Source organism: Drosophila yakuba, chromosome X, assembly GCF_016746365.2.
Source record: "Drosophila yakuba strain Tai18E2 chromosome X, Prin_Dyak_Tai18E2_2.1, whole genome shotgun sequence".
Taxonomy (NCBI): Eukaryota; Metazoa; Arthropoda; class Insecta; order Diptera; family Drosophilidae; genus Drosophila; species Drosophila yakuba.
Genome location: NC_052526.2, coordinates 5,403,244 through 5,422,217, shown reverse-complemented (window position 1 = coordinate 5,422,217; position 18,974 = coordinate 5,403,244). Strand labels below are relative to the sequence as shown.

At 48.5% G+C, this 18,974-nt stretch overlaps 4 protein-coding genes and 1 long non-coding RNA gene across 6 annotated transcripts in view; 3 read left to right on the top strand and 2 right to left on the bottom strand.

The window, feature by feature from the left end:
• LOC6524335 (neurogenic locus Notch protein) overlaps positions 1-14,470 on the top strand; it is a 37,826-nt gene extending 23,356 nt beyond the window's left edge. Inside the window, exons 5-9 of the mRNA XM_002100157.4 lie at positions 1,719-1,849; positions 6,070-12,221; positions 12,309-12,618; positions 12,708-13,139; positions 13,226-14,470. Coding sequence (XP_002100193.2) covers positions 1,719-1,849; positions 6,070-12,221; positions 12,309-12,618; positions 12,708-13,139; positions 13,226-13,572 — 7,372 coding nt within the window. The 3' untranslated portion in view covers positions 13,573-14,470. The remainder of the gene's footprint in view (positions 1-1,718; positions 1,850-6,069; positions 12,222-12,308; positions 12,619-12,707; positions 13,140-13,225) is intronic.
• Positions 14,471-14,858: 388 nt separating this feature from the next.
• LOC6524334 (UPF0729 protein GD16342) lies at positions 14,859-15,809 on the bottom strand. 2 transcript variants are annotated; one of them, XM_015190138.3, is made up of 2 exons: positions 15,653-15,809; positions 14,859-15,576 (listed from the first exon to the last, which is right to left on the bottom strand). In XM_015190138.3, exon 2 carries the CDS (start codon positions 15,570-15,572, stop codon positions 15,264-15,266), a length of 309 nt encoding a protein of 102 aa, XP_015045624.1. In that variant the 5' UTR covers positions 15,573-15,576; positions 15,653-15,809; the 3' UTR covers positions 14,859-15,263. The 2 variants fall into 2 exon arrangements, with proteins under 2 accessions (XP_015045624.1, XP_002100192.1); XM_002100156.3 differs by having other exon boundaries at positions 15,673-15,769.
• Positions 15,810-15,944: 135 nt separating this feature from the next.
• LOC6524333 (follicle cell protein 3C-1) lies at positions 15,945-17,073 on the bottom strand. Its single transcript, XM_002100155.3, has 3 exons — positions 16,921-17,073; positions 16,245-16,852; positions 15,945-16,179 (listed from the first exon to the last, which is right to left on the bottom strand). The coding sequence occupies exons 1-3, from the start codon at positions 16,922-16,924 to the stop codon at positions 15,994-15,996; spliced, it is 798 nt and encodes a 265-aa protein (XP_002100191.1). The 5' UTR covers positions 16,925-17,073; the 3' UTR covers positions 15,945-15,993.
• Positions 17,074-17,694: 621 nt separating this feature from the next.
• On the top strand, positions 17,695-18,917 carry LOC6524332 (thioredoxin domain-containing protein 17). The gene is made up of 2 exons (XM_002100154.3): positions 17,695-18,343; positions 18,637-18,917. The coding sequence occupies exons 1-2, from the start codon at positions 18,199-18,201 to the stop codon at positions 18,897-18,899; spliced, it is 408 nt and encodes a 135-aa protein (XP_002100190.1). The 5' UTR covers positions 17,695-18,198; the 3' UTR covers positions 18,900-18,917.
• On the top strand, positions 18,350-18,571 carry LOC122319585. The gene is made up of 2 exons (XR_006245187.1): positions 18,350-18,464; positions 18,536-18,571. It is a non-coding gene; the product is annotated as an uncharacterized LOC122319585 (long non-coding RNA).
• Positions 18,918-18,974: the final 57 nt, after the last annotated feature.

The following is an 18,974-nucleotide window of genomic DNA, read 5'->3' as shown; positions in this document are numbered from 1 at the left end:
AATAATTTGCTCCAAACGCAATTTTGAAACATTGACTGATGTTGGGATTGGGATTAGGATTACATTGAGATACGCCTCATTTTGGTCCTTTTGTGTGTGTGGCTTTAAAATAAAAAATCCAAGATAAATCGTTGCGATTGGCAAGTGAATGGGGGGCCTAAATGATCTTCTGCCACTGTTGAATGGCTGGCAGGGTAATTTGCATAAATTTCATATTCGATTTGGGGACTTTATGATGTTTCTATGCTAAAAGCGGCGGCCAAAGCTTAGTCATGCTTTAGTTTATGAGGTTTTAGGTTTTGTGTTTCGTTTTATTTTGGCAAAGACAGCGATTTTATTTGTCAACTGTCAGTTGGTGGGAATTTATTAATGGAAACAAACTGTCGAACACAAGCGAATAATTAAGTGAATAGGTATTCGTGATTCGTTATTCATGGCAATTGGAATGGACCCATTTCCAATGAATATTGAGCGGTTTAATGCATGAATAATTTTCACCACGAGAGTTGGTCAAAGGTTAACTGCACTTTTTTCGAGTGCACTGAATGCTAATCATTTCTTTGCTTCTTAAATATCTCCAACTCAAGTTGCCTTTTAGTTAATAGAAAAAAAGGAATCGTGATTCATACCGTGTAACATAAATAATTGAAATCTGCGCAGATTTCACTGGCTCATTAAGAGCCCCACACCCAACAACAAAAACAACAACGAAACAAAAAAGATCCCAAAATCCGAACTTTATTTAAAAGATACAAAAAATAAAGAGTGGCCCTTGGGCTATTGGCCTGCTGAATTTCACATGTCAATCAAAAATCAATTTTTTTTCGGAATGTGTTTCTGTTTTGTCTTCTTTGTTTAGGCACCGGCAATTTTCAATCCAATGTAATTTACTCGAAAACCTCTTTGGGGAGATGGGAAACAAAGCAAGAGAATGGGTGGAAATCGCGCGCGGTTTCTTCGAAGAATTGAGATCCCCAAAGAGTTCTGTTTTGGCCATGCTGCTGGCTATTTCAAGGGGTGCTCGTTGGTGCCTTTTAATTGTTTAATTTAATTAAATGCTTTTTAATGGTCTTTATTAGCGCTGGGAGGGGCGTGGTCTTGTCCATTGGCCTTTTAAGGTGCTCCCATAGGCGGCCAAAGCACAAAACACAAAACCAAACCAAACCCGTTTTAATGGCTGAAAAACATCATTTCTCAAGAATCCCAGTGCAGTTGGAGTTTCGGTACGGCTTACAAGGCTCACAAGCAAATTAAGTTTAAATCACATTAAAAAAAAACAAAAAAATGTACGAACAGCATAAGAATGAAAGAAGAAGCGGCAGTACGAAATCAAAGTGAACAAAAACCCGGCCATAAAAGAGAGTCTCAGTGAGAGAGGGCGAGATACTCCACTGAAGTTTTTTATAATATATCATTGTTTTTTTTTTTATGGTTTTGTGGTAACCGAAAAACCGGTCGAAACTCCTCTAAGCAATACAAGCACACACACACAAACACTCCCGCTCGAATTAAGCCCCCTCTCAGATTGAGATACAAATCCAGATCCCGAATCTGAATTCGAACTGCAAAACGGAAGTTGAGGCCAGGGACAGATTTTATGGTTTCCCTGGCCTGGCAGTAGCCTGGCAACCTGGCAATCTGGTAGCCAGTTAGCCTGGCCGAGTTTAATTGGTGTTAACCCGCGTTTAATTGCTCTTTTCGCTTCTGTTCTTTTCTAGGTGCATGTGTCCCACGGGCTACACGGGCAAGGATTGCGACACGAAGTACAAGCCCTGCTCGCCATCGCCGTGCCAGAATGGCGGAGTATGCCGATCGAACGGTCTGTCCTACGAATGCAAGTGCCCCAAAGGTGAGTGCTAGTTATTAAGCCAGGTTATTGAGAATGCGTAAAATATATTCGTCTACAACGTTACCAAAAGCAATGCACGAACCATCCATACAATCCAAGTTACAATAGTTTCCTTCCCCTCAATCCACTTTAAATCAAAATTATTGGACACCAAATTGTATTATAGTATAACTTCGATTTGCTGACTACCCAGATACCAGATTTCATATTTCTAGTCCGACTCACAGCAAAGTTACGATGGGTATTCCACCCGAGGCTTTGAGTTCTCAGCAATCAGGAGAACGTTCTCAGCGCCTATCGATAACCAGTTATCGATGATGGTGAGTCATGACTCATGACTGGCCACGAGCCAAGTGGGGAGGGGACGGCGGTAAAGAAATAGTCGCCCACGCCGAAATATCTGAAGTAGCTGCCACAAGGGGCAAACTCGTTTGTCAGCTGAAAACCCCTTTGCCTACTCCTGTTATTTTTTTTTTTTTTTTTTTTTTGCTTTTTTTTGTTTTTTGACCGGCCCAGCATCATTCATCAGTCTTCTTTTTTTTTTGACTGCAACTTTTACATTGCAGCCCATTCCCAGTGCATTTCATTCCATTCCACCGTTCCGGGCGCATTACAAATTTAAAGATCGTGGCCCCATCACACCGCGTCTTTCTTCTGTTTCTTCTGCAGCTTCCTCTCTTCTGGCGGTTTGGGTTTCTTCGGCTTTTTCAGCTTCCTTGGCTTGGTCGCTAGTGTTGCATGACCTCCTTAGGGCGTAACTGTGCTTAAGCATCCAATCCGCCCCGCAGATCATTGGGTAAAAGTATTGGTCGGTGATGCGAGTGGATGGATGGCCCAAGCAGACGGGGAAATGATAGCCTCTGGAATTGGCGCAATTTTCGCCGAGATTTGCTCACTTGAATGGCTTTTCAGATGTTTAACCGCCTGGACATGAATATCTGGACTATTCACAAATGAATGGACGAAGCATGCTGCTTACCAAAAATAGCAGCGGAACCTTCTGTACAATCCAAGTTACGATAGGTTACCCACGGAATGGGATCGTATTGAGACGGCTCATTTGGTTCTGTTTGGTCACACGTTTTCTTTAAGTTACACTAATTGTTTATATTCATATTCTGATTTATTTTTTGCCTTTAAGCGCCGCCTCAATAGTTTTTCTCTTGTTTGTGCTCGATTATATTTAAGGTTTTCCTTGTTACTTTTTTGTTTGCCCTCAACTTGTTTTCCCAGCCAGCAATTTTTAGTGAGTTGCCGCCCGCTGCTGTGCTTTGAATTTTTCTTTATTTTGCATAATGAGTGCAACTCCGACCTGCCCCTCCCCCTCCCATTAGGTTTTTTGCACTCTTATTGCAACGTGATGTCCACAGGGCGATTCGTGTCGTGTCGGTTTCGTTGTTCGCTGGCTGTTGTAATTCGGTTGGAATTGCCCAACATTAGCCAACAACCCAAGTTTAAAAAACAAAAAAGCAGAATGCGAAAAAGGCGTTATAACATTTCCCAGAGCAATAAATATTGCAAATTCCAACTTTGGTCACACTTTCACACGATCGTTACAAGCTTGCCTCAAATGAAAAGCATGCTTCTTTGCAGTTACTATATGTATTTTACATATAGTACATTACATATATGTAATTTTTTAGAGTTTCAAAGGGATAAACCTATACCAATTTGTGTAGCCTTCTCTGGGACGATTGTGTGTTTTTTTGTTGTGCAAAACATTCCCACAGAAACCGAAATGAATACGATTGCATTTTCCGCTATAAATATTGCCAATTCCTGTTTAGATTCCTATTTTTCACACGATCCCCGGCTGATCCGAACTATTTTGCACTTTTCATTTGCGCGCTTTCTGGCTCATTAGAATTTTTGATTGGACGCAATTAAAAGGCCAGACGAAGATACAGAGCGAAGCTTATCAAATTGTTTTAGCTCCCCTCGCTGCAGTTTGTGCAGCTTGTAAATTGTCGTGTGCAATTCGCATCAATTGAAATGAATTAATTGAAAATTGCACAAAAAACACACTGGCACACACACTGTGACATACACATACACATACACAAGCACACACTCACACATGCATATGTGTGCTTAAATGCAATGCGAGCAATTTACATGATGAATACGAAATTATAATAAGAAAAACAGTGAATGGGACAATTGGCGACAGAAGGTTAAAGAGCTGAGCTGATGTAGAAAAAGTAGCGATACCACATGGACATGGGGCCCTCGAGGATCTAAGATATAAATTAAAAAAGGTCAAGGCTTTTATGTTTAAAATCCAAGATTATAAAAGTCAAAGTCGGGGTGAAAATCGAAACCTTCAAGGGATGCTTATACCTTCCCAAGATATTTAAGTAATGGAACATTTTTCGAAAGCGGAAGTAAGGTTAATTCGTTTGGGATACAGTTTTTTCAAAGGATTAGAGTTCAAAGTGCGGTCATTAAGTGACTGGGTGACTTGGAAAAAATCGCAGCGAATATGAAACAGATGTTGTTGTTATGGTGTCATGTTGTGCTCCATTCCTCTCTGCTGAGTATACATATTTTTAAATGTAGGAAAAAATGGTTAATGGGGTACACTTAAAATGTCACTTTCGTCACTAGTTTTTTTTTTGTTTTTGTTTTTTCCTGTTTTCCTTTCCCCCTAAGCTCCAGGAACAAGTTGCAATTGCAAATAATAAAAATAATAATAATAAATGCCGCACACGCATGCATATACCTGTGAGTGTGTGTATGTGTGTGTGCTCATGTATTTGAGGCCCTTCTTTTGTGGCATGGACACAAAAAAAACCGACCAAGCAAGAAAATCCATTAAAAGAAACAAATCTCGTGGGCGAGAGCGAGAGAGCGATCTTTCTAAAAAATACGACAACAACAACAACAAAACAAATACCATTGCAGGCACAAAATGCGATTTAATTCCTCCAACACACAGATACACCAAGAAAAATAAAGCGCAATGAACGAAGTCCAAAAACTCGATCGAGAGAGCGAGAAGAGAGCGAAGGAAAACTGAAGCATAAACGGCATTTTTCCATTGTTGTGCGAGCGAGAGGGCAGATGGCTTGGCGCGCATTCGAGATAGTTTGACCGCGACAGCGACGCAAGCGTCGACTGCGGCAGAGGCTTGGGGCAAGATATGAGACCGTGGGAAAGAACAACGAAAGACATGACGTTCCTGTGTATTTGTGAGTGGCCGCATATATGCTGGCACAGCAGCGGGAACAAAAGTAGTGCACTCACAAGCAAATCTCTGCAATACATACAATAAAAATTTATTATTATACATATGTCCCTTATGTTCTTTAAACATCATTTTCATTTCTGAAACTAATATAACTGCAAACTTTCTATTGCGCTGCCCTCAGGTGTGCGTGTGTGTTTGTTTGCTCGAATGCTGATGACTGTGTATGTGTGTGTGTGCGTCTGCGCGCTTTTTGCCTTGCCTTGTCTGTTTTCACGTTACACTTTGTTTGCCCATTCGCTCCGCATGCGCAGCAGTGCTGCCGGCAAAAGATTCGAAAAGTAGCCAATGCAAGGCAAAGAAAAATATAGCTAACTTTAGGGCTCAACATTGTGGCTAGCGTTGGCGGGAAAAAAACCAAAGGGGCAACGCTGGTGCGCAGCCGCTTAAATGCGAAGCGCAGGCGCAACGGAAAAGAGAGAGAGAGAGAGAGCGCTCTGAGAAACCAACATGTGCAGCACAGCTGCAGAGCAACTACAGCTTTAAGCGGCCCGTTCCTTTTGTTCGATTCCTTCGCTTGCCCGCTCTTCCCCTTGTTTGTATTGTTGTTATTGTTGCTGGTCTCTCAACCACTTTTTGTTGCTTTAAACGTTTATTATTGAAGTATTTTTATGATGTTGCCATAAATCTGTTTATGCACTTCATTGCACCGCGCGGGTGCGAGCGCGATGGGTCTAGTCGGCGAGGGGGACGGGGGGTGGAAATAGAACAGATGCACTTCAGTGTGACCGTTCTGATTCTTAATTTGATATCCAAAACTATTTATTTTATTGAATAAATGAAAATATTGATCACAAATCGCATGCTGTTTGAGATCATTTAACAAATAAAATGGAAACTTGTATATGGATTTTCTTGAATGTTCGGCTGCTCGTTAAAAATTTGGTAGTTCTAAACTACTGAAAGTGGATAGTATTAGTATTAAAACGAAAGATCTTCCGTACTAATGGTGACATTGTGATTTGTACCCAAGGTTTCGAGGGCAAGAACTGCGAACAGAACTACGACGACTGCCTGGGACATCTGTGCCAGAACGGAGGCACCTGCATCGACGGCATCTCGGACTACACCTGCCGCTGTCCGCCAAATTTCACGGGCAAGTTTTGCCAGGACGACGTGGACGAGTGCGCCCAGCGGGATCATCCGGTGTGCCAGAACGGTGCCACCTGCACCAACACCCACGGCTCGTACAGCTGCATCTGTGTGAATGGCTGGGCGGGATTGGATTGCAGCAACAACACGGACGACTGCAAGCAGGCGGCCTGTTTCTATGGCGCCACGTGTATCGATGGCGTTGGCAGCTTCTACTGCCAGTGCACCAAGGGTAAGACGGGTCTGCTCTGCCACCTGGACGACGCCTGCACCTCGAATCCCTGCCACGCGGACGCCATTTGCGACACAAGCCCCATTAACGGCTCCTACGCCTGCTCCTGTGCCACCGGCTACAAGGGCGTCGATTGCTCGGAGGACATTGACGAATGCGACCAGGGATCACCGTGCGAACACAACGGTATTTGCGTTAACACACCGGGCAGCTACAGATGCAATTGCTCGCAGGGATTCACCGGTCCGCGCTGCGAGACTAACATCAATGAGTGCGAATCGCATCCGTGCCAGAACGAGGGCTCGTGCCTGGATGATCCGGGCACCTTCCGCTGCGTCTGCATGCCAGGATTCACTGGCACCCAGTGCGAGATCGACATCGACGAATGCCAATCGAATCCCTGCCTGAACGACGGCACCTGCCACGACAAGATCAATGGATTTAAGTGCAGCTGTGCGCTGGGCTTCATGGGCGCACGATGTCAGATCAACATAGACGACTGTCAATCGCAGCCATGCCGGAATCGTGGCATCTGCCACGACTCGATAGCGGGCTACAGCTGCGAGTGTCCGCCGGGCTACACGGGCACCAGTTGCGAGATCAACATTAACGATTGCGACTCGAATCCCTGCCATCGGGGCAAGTGCATCGACGACGTGAACAGCTTCAAGTGCCTCTGCGATCCCGGCTACACGGGCTACATCTGCCAGAAGCAGATCAACGAGTGCGAATCGAATCCCTGCCAGTTCGATGGCCATTGCCAGGATCGTGTGGGCAGCTACTACTGCCAGTGCCAGGCTGGCACCAGTGGCAAGAACTGCGAGGTCAACGTGAATGAGTGCCACAGCAATCCGTGCAACAATGGTGCCACCTGCATCGATGGCATCAACTCCTACAAGTGCCAGTGTGTGCCCGGTTTCACCGGTCAGCACTGCGAGAAGAATGTGGACGAGTGCATCAGCAGTCCGTGTGCCAACAATGGCGTCTGCATTGACCAGGTGAATGGCTACAAGTGCGAGTGTCCCCGAGGATTCTACGACGCCCACTGCCTCAGCGATGTGGACGAGTGCGCCTCGAATCCCTGCGTAAACGAGGGTCGCTGCGAGGACGGGATCAACGAGTTCATCTGCCACTGCCCGCCGGGATACACGGGCAAGCGGTGTGAGCTGGACATCGACGAGTGCAGCAGCAATCCCTGCCAGCATGGCGGCACCTGCTACGACAAGCTCAACGCCTTTAGCTGCCAGTGCATGCCGGGCTATACGGGCCAGAAGTGCGAAACGAATATCGACGATTGTGTGACGAATCCCTGCGGCAATGGTGGCACCTGCATCGACAAGGTCAACGGATACAAGTGCGTCTGCAAGGTGCCATTCACCGGCAGGGACTGCGAGAGCAAAATGGATCCCTGCGCCAGCAATCGCTGCAAGAACGAGGCCAAGTGCACGCCCAGCTCAAACTTCCTGGACTTCTCCTGCACCTGCAAACTGGGCTATACGGGTCGCTACTGTGATGAGGACATTGACGAGTGCTCGCTGAGCTCACCCTGCCGGAATGGTGCTAGCTGCGTGAATGTGCCCGGCTCGTTCAGGTGCCTGTGCACCAAGGGCTATGAGGGCAGAGAATGCGCCATCAATACGGACGATTGCGCCTCGTTTCCGTGCCAGAACGGTGGCACGTGTCTGGACGGGATCGGTGACTACAGCTGCTTGTGCGTGGATGGCTTCGATGGCAAGCACTGCGAGACGGACATCAACGAGTGCCTGAGTCAGCCGTGCCAGAATGGAGCCACCTGTAGCCAGTACGTGAACAGCTACACCTGCACCTGTCCACTTGGCTTCTCCGGCATCAATTGCCAGACGAATGACGAGGACTGCACGGAGAGCTCGTGCTTGAACGGTGGCAGCTGCATCGACGGCATCAATGGCTACAACTGCAGCTGTCTGGCCGGATTCTCCGGTGCCAATTGCCAGTACAAGCTGAACAAGTGCGATTCGAATCCCTGCCTCAATGGAGCCACCTGTCATGAGCAAAACAACGAGTACACATGCCATTGTCCCAGCGGCTTTACGGGCAAACAGTGCTCCGAGTATGTGGACTGGTGTGGTCAGTCGCCGTGCGAGAATGGGGCGACCTGTAGCCAGATGAAGCATCAGTTTAGCTGCAAGTGCTCGGCGGGTTGGACCGGTAAGCTGTGCGATGTCCAGACCATATCCTGCCAGGATGCGGCGGACCGGAAGGGACTGAGCCTGCGCCAGTTGTGCAACAATGGCACGTGCAAGGATTACGGAAATAGTCATGTCTGCTACTGCTCCCAGGGATACGCGGGTAGCTATTGCCAAAAGGAGATCGACGAGTGTCAGTCGCAACCGTGCCAGAATGGTGGCACCTGCCGTGATCTCATTGGCGCCTACGAGTGCCAGTGTCGCCAGGGTTTCCAGGGCCAGAACTGCGAACTGAACATCGATGACTGTGCGCCGAATCCCTGCCAGAATGGCGGCACCTGCCACGACCGCGTGATGAACTTTAGCTGCAGCTGTCCGCCAGGAACGATGGGCATCATTTGCGAGATCAACAAGGATGACTGCAAACCGGGTGCGTGCCACAACAATGGCAGCTGCATCGATCGCGTCGGCGGCTTCGAGTGCGTCTGTCAGCCTGGTTTCGTTGGTGCCCGCTGCGAGGGCGACATCAACGAGTGCCTGAGCAATCCCTGCTCTAATGCCGGCACCCTGGACTGCGTGCAGCTGGTAAATAACTACCACTGCAACTGCCGACCCGGACACATGGGTCGACATTGCGAGCACAAGGTAGACTTTTGTGCGCAGAGCCCGTGCCTGAATGGCGGCAACTGCAACATCCGACAGAGTGGCCACCACTGCATCTGCAATAATGGCTACTACGGCAAGAACTGTGAGCAGAGTGGCCAGGACTGTGATTCGAATCCCTGCCGGGTGGGCAACTGTGTGGTCGCCGACGAGGGATTCGGCTATCGCTGCGAGTGTCCGAGGGGCACACTGGGTGAGCACTGCGAGATCGATACGCTTGACGATTGCTCGCCAAATCCCTGCGACCAGGGCGCCGCCTGCGAGGATCTTCTGGGCGACTACGAGTGCCTTTGCCCAAGCAAATGGAAGGGCAAACGCTGCGACATCTATGATGCCAACTACCCGGGCTGGAATGGTGGCTCCGGATCGGGAAGTGTCCGCTATGCAGCGGATCTGGAGCAACAGCGGGCCATGTGCGACAAGGCGGGCTGCACCGAGAAGCAGGGCGACGGCATCTGCGATAAGAATTGCAACACATACGCCTGCAACTTTGATGGCAACGATTGCTCGCTGGGCATCAATCCATGGGCCAATTGCACGGCCAACGAGTGCTGGAACAAGTTCAAGAATGGCAAATGCAACGAGGAGTGCAACAATGCCGCCTGCCACTACGATGGTCACGACTGCGAGCAGAAGCTAAAGAGCTGCGACAGCCTCTTCGATGCCTACTGCCAGAAGCACTACGGCGATGGCTTCTGCGACTACGGATGCAACAATGCGGAGTGCAGCTGGGACGGTCTCGACTGCGAGAACAAGACACAGTCACCGGTTCTCGCCGAGGGTGCCATGTCCGTGGTGATGCTGATGAATGTGGAGGCATTCCGTCAGATACAGGCGCAGTTCCTCAGGAATATGAGCCACATGCTGCGGACAACGGTGCGGCTGAAGAAGGACGCCCTCGGCCACGACATCATCATAAACTGGAAGGACAATGTGCGCGTCCCGGAGATCGAGGACACCGAATTTGCGAGGAAAAACAAGATACTCTTCACGCAACAGGTCCACCAGACGGGCATACAAATCTATCTGGAGATTGACAATCGCAAGTGCACCGAATGCTTCACCCACGCAGTGGAGGCGGCCGAATTCCTGGCTGCCACGGCAGCCAAACATCAGCTGCGGAATGACTTCCAGATACACAGCGTTCGTGGTATTAAGAATCCCGGCGACGAGGACAATGGTGAGCCGCCGGCGAACGTAAAGTACGTGATAACCGGCATCATACTGGTCATCCTGGCACTGGCCTTCTTTGGCATGGTCCTGAGCACGCAACGCAAGCGGGCGCATGGCGTCACCTGGTTCCCGGAGGGATTCCGGGCACCGGCAGCGGTTATGTCGCGGCGTCGCCGTGATCCCCACGGCCAGGAGATGCGCAACCTCAACAAACAGGTGGCCCTGCAGTCGCAGGGAGTCGGCCAGCCGGGCGCCCATTGGTCCGACGATGAATCGGATATGCCGCTGCCCAAAAGGCAGCGCAGTGATCCCGTTTCCGGCGTGGGTCTGGGCAACAATGGTGGCTATGCCAGTGATCACACAATGGTCAGCGAGTACGAGGAGGCGGACCAGAGGGTCTGGTCGCAGGCCCACCTGGATGTGGTCGATGTGCGTGCCATAATGACACCACCGACGCACCAGGATGGCGGCAAGCATGATGTGGATGCACGTGGCCCTTGCGGACTGACTCCCCTGATGATTGCAGCCGTGCGCGGTGGCGGTCTGGACACCGGCGAGGACATCGAGAACAACGAGGACAGTACCGCCCAGGTGATATCCGATCTACTGGCCCAGGGAGCCGAACTGAATGCCACCATGGACAAAACCGGCGAGACATCACTGCATTTGGCGGCTCGCTTTGCGCGTGCCGATGCCGCCAAGAGATTACTGGACGCCGGTGCGGATGCCAATTGCCAGGATAACACCGGCAGGACACCACTGCACGCTGCTGTCGCCGCCGATGCCATGGGTGTATTCCAGATACTGCTGAGGAACAGGGCCACCAATCTAAACGCCCGGATGCACGATGGCACAACGCCACTGATACTGGCCGCTCGCCTGGCCATCGAGGGCATGGTGGAGGATCTGATCACCGCCGATGCGGACATCAATGCGGCGGATAACTCCGGCAAGACCGCTCTCCACTGGGCGGCGGCGGTGAACAATACCGAAGCGGTGAACATTCTGCTGATGCATCACGCTAATCGGGATGCCCAGGATGATAAGGATGAGACACCGCTGTTCCTGGCCGCACGAGAGGGCAGCTATGAGGCGTGCAAGGCGCTGCTGGATAACTTTGCCAATCGCGAGATTACCGATCACATGGACCGACTGCCACGGGACGTGGCCAGCGAGCGACTGCATCACGATATCGTCCGGCTGCTGGACGAGCATGTGCCGCGATCTCCGCAAATGCTGAGCATGACACCGCAGGCGATGATCGGTTCACCGCCGCCTGGCCAGCAGCAGCCGCAGCTGATCACCCAGCCGACGGTCATATCCGCCGGCAATGGCGGCAATAATGGCAACGGCAACGCCAGCGGCAAGCAAAGCAGCCAGACAGCCAAACAGAAGGCGGCCAAGAAGGCCAAGCTGATCGAGGGCAGTCCCGACAATGGACTCGATGCCACGGGCAGTTTGCGACGCAAGGCCAGTTCAAAAAAGACAAGTGCGGCCTCAAAAAAGGCCGCCAACTTGAATGGCCTGAATCCGGGCCAGCTGACGGGGGGAGGAGTGTCGGGTGCGCCGGGTGTACCGCCCTCGAATTCGGCGGCACAAGCAGCTGCAGCAGCAGCGGCAGCCGTGGCGGCCATGTCACACGAACTGGAGGGATCGCCGGTGGGCGTGGGCATGGGCGGGAATCTGCCCAGTCCGTACGACACCAGTTCCATGTACTCGAACGCGATGGCCGCACCGCTGGCGAACGGCAATCTGAACACGGGCGCCAAACAGCCACCGAGCTATGAGGATTGCATCAAGGTAAGTGGTGGAGTTGTGCTGAAGGATCACCGGATCAGCGGATCAGTGGTAGAAGCGGTTTACTAACGCACTCAATTACAATTGCAGAATGCGCAGTCGATGCAGTCGCTGCAGGGCAACGGGCTGGACATGATCAAGCTGGACAACTACGGCTACTCGTTGGGCTCGCCATTTCAGCAGGAGCTGCTCAACGGCCAAGGACTCGGCATGAATGGGAATGGCCAGCGGAACGGTGTCGGCGCCGGCATCCTGCCCGGCGGCCTCTGCGGCATGGGCGGTCTGACTGGTGCCGGAAACGGCAATAGCCACGAGCAGGGACTCAGTCCGCCGTACTCGAACCAGTCGCCACCGCATTCGGTGCAGAGCAGCCTGGCGCTATCGCCCCACGCCTACCTGGGTGAGTTTCAAGTTGCAAGTTAGCTATCAGCTATCATCTGTTAGTTGGTGCATGTGTGTATACTAATCATTTCAATTTACACGCTATAGGTTCACCATCGCCGGCCAAGTCGCGACCCAGTCTGCCCACCTCGCCCACCCACATCCAGGCGATGCGGCATGCCACACAGCAGAAGCAGTTCGGTGGCAGCAATCTGAACAGCCTGCTGGGCGGCGCCAATGGCGGTGGCGTGGTCGGCGGCGGAGGTGGTGGCGCTGGTGGCCAGGGCCCACAGAATTCGCCCGTGAGCTTGGGTATCATCTCGCCGACGGGCAGCGATATGGGCATTATGCTTGCCCCGCCGCAATCCTCCAAGAGCAGTGCAATAATGCAAACGATATCCCCCCAGCAACAGCAGCAGCAACAGCAGCAACATCAGCAGCAACAGCAGCAGCAGCAGCAGCAGCAACAGCAGCAGCAACTCGGAGGCCTGGAGTTCGGTTCAGCGGGCTTGGACCTGAATGGATTTTGTGGATCTCCGGGTAGGTCACCAATTACTTTAGATGCATTGGTCTTGCTACGTATTTCCATGCAAGCTGACTAATAACTTTACCATCTCCACTTGCAGACTCATTTCACTCGGGTCAAATGAATCCGCCCTCGATACAAAGTTCGATGTCCGGCTCGTCGCCGTCGACCAACATGCTGTCGCCGTCGTCGCAGCACAACCAGCAGGCCTTCTACCAGTACCTAACGCCACCGAGCCAGCATTCCGGCGGCCATACGCCGCAGCATTTGGTCCAAACGCTGGACAGCTACCCAACGCCCTCGCCGGAGTCACCTGGCCACTGGTCCTCCTCGTCGCCGCGATCGAATTCCGATTGGAGCGAGGGCGTCCAGTCGCCGGCGGCCAATAATCTCTACATTTCCGGTGGCCATCAGGCCAACAAGGGTTCCGAGGCCATCTACATTTGACCATAAGTCGGTGTTCCACATGATCTGGATGATCTGGGTGATCTGATTGAGATCGGATGAGGATGGTTTGCCAAGGATAACAGCAGAGGGACTCTTAAAGAGTCCGCGGCTACGTTCTATCTAAAAATGCTATATATTGTAATTCTCTAATCTCTAACGATTATGTATTTTTTCACGCGACTATTTTTTTTTTGTGTGTCCATAAGTTTTAGATGTTAGTTGAAAATACGCGATTCTAGCGGAAGAAGCGTCATAAATTGTAGTAACTTAAATTATTTTTATGATTGTTGTACAGTGCGCGCCGATCGCATATATATATATATATATATATATATATATATATATAGATATAGATATATTTATCTACTCATAGATATTCCAGTTAAGAGCTCGTATTGTGGCGCTTTTTATCTTATTGTCGTAACGTCATCGTAGCTTCCAGTAAAAAGAAAAACCAACAAACAAAAAAGCAACATAAGCAGACAGAGAAAGAGGAGAAACTACACTTAGCGCAAATTCTGATTGATCGATTAAACGTTTGTGGGGCATTTGTAGTTGTAAGTGACCATTATATCACTAGGCCATAAGACTACGCTAAGTTTTTATCGAATTCTACATTTAATTATGGCCCACAGGCTATATAAATATATACATATATATATAGATATATATATATATATAAATAAATTTCATAGTTCTGTAGGTTTTGAAACTGAAGTGCTTATATAAACAAAATTGTTAGACGTACACCGCATCAAACCTTTTTTTTTACACCAAGTTTTTTTTTATTATTATTATTATGACTATTATGTATTATTACATATTGACTAAGCTAAACTGTAAAAAGATTCTCATAACTGTTTGATTTAAGTTGACACATACAAATACAAATACAAAAGAATTTGCAAAAATTACACAAAATCACAAATCACCAACGGAAACGTATAAGTTTAATTAAAACAAAACAAAAAACGAAACGAAAAAAAAATGATAAAAACAGTAACCAGCCAAGTTTACTATATATATAAGACGCCTCTATGATCTAAGTTGATGAATAGATATTTTCAAAAAATATGCAACAGAAAAGCACACACTTAAAAAAACGCAGACACGATTTTCTCGTTCGATTTGCTCGAATTTCTTTCGTCTATAATTTGTGTAAGTTTTTAATGTGTAAATTGTAAAATTACTTGTTTTCCTAACTTAAACAGCCAGACAGCAAAACGAAACTGCAACCTTTTTGACATAAATAATAAATATTAAATAATTATTTTAAAAGCCGTGTGTTTATTTCATTTCATTTTATTTATTTCATTCATTGACGAACTGTTAAAAACGCGAATTATTTAGCAGTTTTCAACAGTATGCACCTGGAATAATGTGTAACATTTACATAAACATATATTGTGGCTAATGGCTAATGTGTGAAGTTAACCTTTTACCGCAGAGGAACCCGCAGGAAAAGAGCAACTGTTTCGCGTGGTCAAGGTGTACATTTAATTAAAGTTCGAGTAATTCGATGGGCATTCTTGGTGCGCCCCAGCGGCCACGCCCCCCAACCGACCGCCGCCCACCACACATCGCACGTTGGATTGGTGTTGTTTTTCTTTGTGTGTAGTGTGCGTCATTTTTCTAGGCTTATGAACAAGGTCAAAAAAAAAGTTTTAGTTTTGGTATTTGGAACATTTCGACTAGATATCCTTCTTGGCTTCCGCCGCCGCCTCCGTCACGTAAGGATTTTCGGATACGGAGGACTCTTTGCATTCCTTGGCATCCGTGGCATCCGCATCACTGGCGCTTGTCGGGGTTTTCTTGGCCCCCGGCACGAAGGGGCAAACGCCGCCCTTGCACTCGAAGGGGAAGTCGGGCGCCTTGTTGATCACATTGCCCTCGGCGTCCTTCTTCGCCCAGGGATTCCAGTAGCGCAGCAGGATCGGCTGGACGAACTTGTGCCAAATGTACAGCAGCAGTGGAATGATGAAACAGGGCACGCACACCATTGTTCTGGTTAATAAAAACGGGTGCAAAACTGTTGAGTTATTGGTGTTTCAGTGATTGAACTGAATTGTGGAACACTTACCTAGTTGGAAGCTAACTTACTGGCTTGGGGGAAGTTATTGCCTGAGGGCGCTTTGTTTTCCTTAACTTACAATTTATTGCCAAAAATTTCAGTGTAACCAGTTCTTTTGTTTTTGCTTTAAGGCCTGAATACACCACGAATATACTGTTATCTTGAAAAAATACGCACTCGCTAGCAGAAACCGCAACCGCTGGAACTAATTCAGCACGAACTCGAACCACTGTTAGCTGGTTTCCAATATTAACCCATTAAATACACAGTCTCTGTTTAAACCCCATAACACCGTTTGTAATACAGTTGAACATTGTTTCATATCAGGCATTTATTTCATTTGCTGCGTGTTAACCCATCAATGGGCAGCGGTATGGAAGGCCAGAGCGACAACAGTACTCCCTGCCCGCCTGCAGATTCGTATTAACCCATTGGTTGTGGCAGTTCTTGATGAACAAATACGCCCGTTCCTTGTGGCAATCGTGACCCAGCGCCGAGCACACTATATTTGCGGAATTCGGCAAGTGCTGTACGATCTACAAACAAAGACAGCGTTGAGTTAATTGAGCGCTCCTCCCAGTGTCCCCTGTACAGTACTCACCGTCTCCAGGCATTTGGTTTGACACTGCTTGCGACCGATGGCATTGCAGGGGAACATGTGATCTAATTCCTGGTGTATTAGTGGTTTCGTGGGCAAGCCATTGGGTATTTGCGAGGAGAGGAAGACGCCGCAGGTGCAGGGAACTGGCTGATTATCCTGGACAAGCACTCCAGGTATCGGTGGCGAGGGAATGCTGCTCGCCAGACTGCTGCTCGCTGGGGTTGTGCTCAGCGGTGAGCTGGTGGATGGTTCCACCTGGATGGATCTGGTAGATCCCTCCGACGATCCGATGTGGGGCACCTCACCAACGGGCGATTCTGTGGTGCCATTGATGGCACCAACGGATTCCGAGCTGGCTTCCAGCTCGCTGGCGGGCGTTGTCATGATCACAAACTCAACGGCCGTTGGCCAATCCTCTGCGGCGGTGGTGCTTCTCGTGGTGGTGCTGCTGCTGGAGCTGGTTTCCAGCTTGACAGGCTTCGTCTTCACACGCTTGTCCTTAATGAGATTGCCCATCCCGTAGAGCGGCTTCTTGTAGACGATCCTGGAGGCCTCCAGGTGGATGGCCAGCAGAAGCGTCAGCAGCAGCAGGGAACTCTTGTACGCAGCTAAAATGTGAGTTGATGAATTGTTGATGAGTATGATCTTTGGTACAATACGCCTTTTGAACGCTTACCCATCGTGGTAACTGTGAAACACTGAATACTTCTGCCGGTGCGCCAACCATTTTATAAGCCATTTCTTACTGGGCTTGCAGTTTTTTTTTGAGAGATTTTCAGTCTTCCATTTAAGTGACCCCCAACGAAGTTCAAGTTGTGAGAACCGACAAATTGTGTCAGGGTTATGCCTGATTAAGCAGAATTTATGAACTTCATTCACTTGGAGGAAAGTGAACAGAAAATATAATATAAGAATATAACTTCCGAAATGTATGCGGCATATTCATATTTTTTGCAGATGGTTACCTGAAAGTTGTGTTTTAGCTGCATAAATATTTCCAATTCCTTTTCTTATCAAATTTAAAACTATCCAGGATTTAATGTGTTGAAACTGCTTGCAGATTTGTAAACTACTTTCCAATATCGTTTTTAAAATCCCGCCAAATTACAGAAGAATTTCTTAACACTAGTTAAGAATTGGGTAATATAAATACGACCAAGCAAATAGTAATAATTACTATACTGCATATACAAGTAACTACAACATTAGTAATGTTTTAAAATCAACAATGCAATATTCTTTATTTTTACCTCAATTTTTATTTTAAATATTTTTCTTATTTGATTTGTTTTCTGTTAGTTGGTATTTTGTGCCGTTTGCGCAACTTAACAGAAATACCAACAGAACAGAAAACATCGAGCGCCCTGCATTTGAAAATATTCACAGCTCAGCGATATGTAACATGACCAAAGTTGTAAAGTTTAGGTTATTTGTGTGGAACAAACGCAACAATCCAATAGATTTATGCCATAAAAATGTCAAAATTTTCATTGTGCCAAATGTTTTAAGAAAAGCTCTCGAGTCGAGTTTCGATAAACGGTTAACAGTTCCGTACTCACCACGGGGCGCCTAACAGCACGCACCGCCGGGTGTGGTGCGTTCGCTGGAGCGGCAGTGTGGTGGATATCCCAGTTGTTGGAGCTTGCCGCAAAATAGAAAACAAAACAGATTGAAAAACACTGCAAACTACGAAATTAAACGCCATTAATTTACCCGATAAACCTTACCGATGGCCGATAAGCAGCGGCTAAGTGACCCGTAATACCCAGCGATAAGATCCAGATAAGATTGGAATTGAATTTGGGCTGTTCGGTATCCGCATCGAAATCGCCGCAAACGGAATTCACTTGTACTCCAGCCGCAACGCCGTTCAAGACGCCAAGTTTGAGCCAGAAATCAAGAAATTCACACACACACCACACCACCGACGCACACACACCTCTACAACGGCAACATGCCCGACTACGTACCGGCACGGGGCTTCAAGGAGATGGAGAATCTGATCAAGCTGTACGAGAACCAGCGCAGCCCTATCTACATCTACTTCTATGGCGAGAAGGACAAGGCCGGACGCAGCTGGTGTCCGGACTGCGTGGCGGGTAGGTGACGAATTCCCCATCGCCGACCGTGGCACGCGACCGCACTTCGTTACTAGTCCACCAGTTGGGGACGGTTCTTTCTTGCTTATCACGCTTCTCATGCATTCATTTGTGATTTTAGGTTAGTTTCTATTTAGGCATAAAGCTATTAGGTAGCTCTTTAATTTTAGTTGCTTTTGCTTTGAGTTTTAGGTTCATCTATATAATTTCCATGCATTTCATCGCATAGTTGTGGCGTTCGTTAATTGTAGCACCCCCGTTAAGTAAACCCAATTATCGCTGATATTTTGCAGCCGAAGACACTATCATGAGTGCCTTTCGCACCCACGCGCCGGCGGAGTGCATGATCCTGGTGGTGGACGTGGGCAACCGAGAGTTCTGGATGGGCAAGGACAACGTGTTCCGAAAGCCGCCCTACTCGGTGGAGGGCATACCGACACTCATACGCTGGAAGGGCGTGGAGCGCCTGGATGGGGATCAGCTGCTCAAGATGAGTCTGCTGGAGCTCTTTTTTGAGGAGACCGATCCGAAGAAGTCTGCTTTTGTCGCTCAATAAAATGCGAATTGGCTTAAACTCGCTCTCACTTTCACTCTCTCTCTCGCGCGCTCTATCTCGCGCGCGCTCTCACGC

Coding starts and splice junctions, on each gene's coding strand:
- LOC6524334 (XM_015190138.3), bottom strand. CDS start 15,572: ATGGTGTGCGTGCCCTGTTTCATCATTCCACTGCTGCTGTACATTTGG.
- LOC6524333 (XM_002100155.3), bottom strand. Junction 16,180..16,244: donor AAACCAAATGCCTGGAGACG/GTGAGTACTGTA, acceptor CTTTGTTTGTAG/ATCGTACAGCACTTGCCGAA.
- LOC6524332 (XM_002100154.3), top strand. CDS start 18,199: ATGCCCGACTACGTACCGGCACGGGGCTTCAAGGAGATGGAGAATCTG. Junction 18,344..18,636: donor GTGTCCGGACTGCGTGGCGG/GTAGGTGACGAA, acceptor GATATTTTGCAG/CCGAAGACACTATCATGAGT.